Source organism: Coffea eugenioides, chromosome 2 (genome assembly GCF_003713205.1).
Source record: "Coffea eugenioides isolate CCC68of chromosome 2, Ceug_1.0, whole genome shotgun sequence".
Classification (NCBI taxonomy): domain Eukaryota; kingdom Viridiplantae; phylum Streptophyta; class Magnoliopsida; order Gentianales; family Rubiaceae; genus Coffea; species Coffea eugenioides.
Window position 1 is genome coordinate 31,556,983 of NC_040036.1, and position 3,875 is coordinate 31,560,857.

Here is a 3,875-nt window from a genome sequence, read left to right on the forward strand (position 1 = left end):
GTGATGTCCTTTCCAATTCGTGATCTTCTAAGATGGTAAAGATCCAAAACAAAACAGAATTCCAATGTGAGTAGGGATTTTTTAAAAAAAATTTTTGACAGATTATCTGAAGTGCTAATATTTGTCCTTTCATTTATTTATAGGCTTGGTGCTTCCAACTATGCATCGGCACCTCTCGCACGGTAATTTATATGTGATGACTTGTCCATGACACCACAATTTTTGAAGCTTAATGTTATATAAAGAGAGAGCAATTGAAACCTTAATTAAAAAATATAGTGCAATTATCCAATAAATATTATAGAAGGTATTCATACTCTGTTTTGCACGAAAATGTGCTAATACATACACGGGAAATCGTGTACACTTTAGGATGTAATTTATTATATTTTTTTGTCATAAAAAGCTAAAAATTGTGGCCTTTTTTTTTTATATTGAATTAGCCTCAAAAGAAAAGAAGGACTTTGATCTTCTATACTGATATCAGAAAACATTAAATACAAAATTTTGCATCAAATATACTTCAAAAACATGGCGCGTCTCCTGTTTCAGTTTCATGATCAATATATACCTCCCCTTCTGTTTCAATAAATATCTCCCCTTCTGTTTCAACATAATTTAATGATCAATTATATACCTTCCCTTCTGTTTCAATTTCATGATCAATATATGCCTCCCTCTATCTAGAATGGTTTGGATGGATTTTAAATTTTTTATCAAATTCTTCAATCCAAATAACTAGAATGATTTGGGTAATAATAGTTTTTTAAAGAATTTGAGTTAGGGCCCACGCCGGTAAGGGTGTGCAAAGTTGAAAAATTTCGATTTACCGACCGATTTCGAATTAAATTCGGAATTTCGAATTCGATAATTTGGAATAGAATTCAGTAATTCTGATTTCGAATTGGTTGAAATCGGGTCGAATTCGAAAATATAATTTCGATTTCATTTTATAATATATATATAATATAATATTTTTTAACAATAAAGTACTACTAATCGGAATAAAAAAAGAATAGATAAGGCTCGCAAAGGTTACTTAAAGCCCAATTGAAGGAAGACGGCTTGGGCAATTCTAGAATCAACTCCGCAGTCTTCAGAATCCGGAGATTTCGTTCGAGCCAAAGCCAGATGGCTTTTTCCCTGATAGCCTCTCAGACCTTAATCCTCCGAAAACCTACCGTTATTTCTCCGAACAACCTCACCGCTGCCTATCCTCTGCGGCTTTCCTTCTCCCTAGCAAACCCTAAAAGGCCGGCAATAATTGCCAAAAGCTCTGGTTACCAGAACCCCGCTCTATCTTTGCTCACCAGTTCAACTCGGACGGTGACTACACTGTTGGCTCTCGCTCTAACGGCCTCCAAGGTTCTCAATTTGGGCCTGCAATTGAAGGGCTTTCATGGCCTGCCGGAGCCTTTAGTCCACTCCGCCGGCCCGGTTTTTTTCGCCCCAATTGGGGATGCATCCACTGGAACTTTGAACACCGTTCACCGCGGTTGCAGCCGGGATGGCAAAATGGCTGGATATATACAACGGGGTTTTGGTGGTTAGGGTTTTGCTGAGCTGGTTCCCCAATATACCTTGGGAAAGCAGGTTTTTGAATTCGGTGAATTCGGAATTCACCGAAATTCGGAATCGAATTGGATAAGTGACTAATTTACGTAATAATTGAATGACATTTTATGTTATTTTTAGTCACTTTGGTTATATTGTTGGAAGAAAATGAATAATTTTGGCTATAATTGGGGAAAAATGTCTTAAGTGATTTAATGAGGTTTTTATCACTTTTTACTTGCATTTTGTGCATTTTTTTTGTGCATTTTTGACAGCTTTGACACATTTTAGTATTTCGGCTATAACTTGAGCTACAGTAATCGGATTGAGATGATTCTTGAATCAATTTGAATATAAGAATTGAAGACATCAAAATCCAGTTTGAAGGTTTTCTAGGTCAAAAAGCCGAATTACAGTAGCCAATTTCTATTGGTCGAAGTTGAAACAGGGCAGTGAGCAGTCAAGAGTATTTTAGTCATTTCTCAGGCTACACAAATCCAAATGAGGTGATTCTTCATGCATTGGAAAGCTAACTCAAAGAGTTACAAGTTTTATGTTTTGGTCAAGAGTTAAATTAGCTTCTATCATCAAGAAAAGTTTAGTTAAAGTTGAGGCAAAATTGGAGCGGAGCTGGAAATTGAATAGAAATTGCACAAAAAGGTCACTGTATCAATCCGGGCGGAACTTGGACAGATTTATGGCCCGATTATGGTTAGAAAAGTCTGTTCTTTACGCGGACAACTTGATTTCACCTCTAATAAGTCACATGTAATGCTAGACATGTGACAAACATTTTGCAGCTGTAAAAGGGAGGTGTAAACCTCATTCCTTGACTACCTTTTACCTTTATATAGCAAAAAACTTGCAAGATTCAAGAAGATCATACGGGAGAAAGCTTGAAGTCTGCAGAAATGTAGCTCTTCCATTTTCTGAGTGTTAGATTAGTTTAGTATAGAGTAGTAGTTCATCCATCTTGTTTATTAGCTAGAGGAAGAGGAGGTTGGAGGATGAAGAAGGCAAGGAGATGAACTCATGTGACAAGGGTTACATTTCTTTCCAATTCTTTATCTTTTGTACTTAATTCCAAGTTTGGTTAATATACAAGTCTGGATTTTATGTTATTTATGTGTCTCTAAAGTTTATGCCTTGGGTTTGGTTGAACTTCCTATGATTGTTAATGTTTATTATTTGGCTATTTGATTGCTATGATTTGAGCAAGTTATTTAGCACTTTAGCTCTTTAAAATCATGATTAATCTGGTACCATTGATTGTGATTATCTAAGGTGTTGTTTCTGCAATGAAAATTGAGATTTAACACTGGTTCAAGAAGTGTTAAACACAGGGAGTACACTCACGAGAGTAGAGGTGCACCTATGTGATTTTAGTGATTCATTTCATATAATTTCACAGAAAAAATGAACTTGTAGCTAATTTCATAACCATGAGAATAGGTTTGGATTAGTTATGAGTATAATTAACTCACTACGAAAGTAGGATTCATATGCATAAGGAAATTACACCATAGCTAGCCAAGATAGTAGTTCCCAATGATCCAAAAATAGCACTTGCATGAGTAGTTAGGGATACCATAACCTAAGGAGCTTTCATTTGTTATTTTGCATAGGTTCAGTAGGATTCATTTCTTATAATTCATTGATAGTCTAAATAATAGAGAAGTTTTAGTAATGCTGGTAATTGTTCAATCTTCCTCGTGGGATCGATCCGATATATACCCTAAACTACTAATTTGACCTGTATACTTACAGTCAAACGGGTGTAAATCGGATTTTAACTTGTACGTATATCAAAACCCCGTCAGAAGTCGAAATCGGAACTGGCCATTTCGAATTCGAAATCGGTCGGGAAAATCCATGTCAAATTTTTGAAAAATTCCGATTTCAAACTTCCGATTTACCGATTTCGAATTCGATGCACACCCCTACACGCCGGAGTAAAATTAAGGAGAATCAGGAAAGCATGGCTTTACTTATAGAGAACAAAATTAGAACTTGAGTATTAATTGTTTAATTACACAAAAGCCTGTGACTAGAGTTAATTATTAGTTTGGAAGAAGATAATAATGGGTGAGTATGTATTCTCAATTACCTCACCAATCTCAGGATGTATTGAATAAAAAGAATATTGCATATACTAGCTATTGAGTTGACAATATTGCCTAACAGCAACCTTGAAACCCACTTGATTGTGTGTTAATTTTTCTTTCTGACCTAGTGATCAACAATGAACTAAGGAATCCTACTAATCCGGGTTCGAATCTCTCTTGGGACATTTGCCCGTCGCATAGGGTTTGCCTAGTGCA

At 35.8% G+C, this 3,875-nt stretch overlaps 1 protein-coding gene across 1 annotated transcript; it reads left to right on the forward strand.

Moving 5' to 3' along the window:
• Positions 1 to 1,131: 1,131 nt before the first annotated feature.
• On the forward strand, positions 1,132 to 1,551 carry LOC113759482 (ylmG homolog protein 1-1, chloroplastic-like). Its single transcript, XM_027302059.1, has one exon. The coding sequence runs from the start codon at positions 1,132 to 1,134 to the stop codon at positions 1,549 to 1,551; it is 420 nt and encodes a 139-aa protein (XP_027157860.1).
• Positions 1,552 to 3,875: the final 2,324 nt, after the last annotated feature.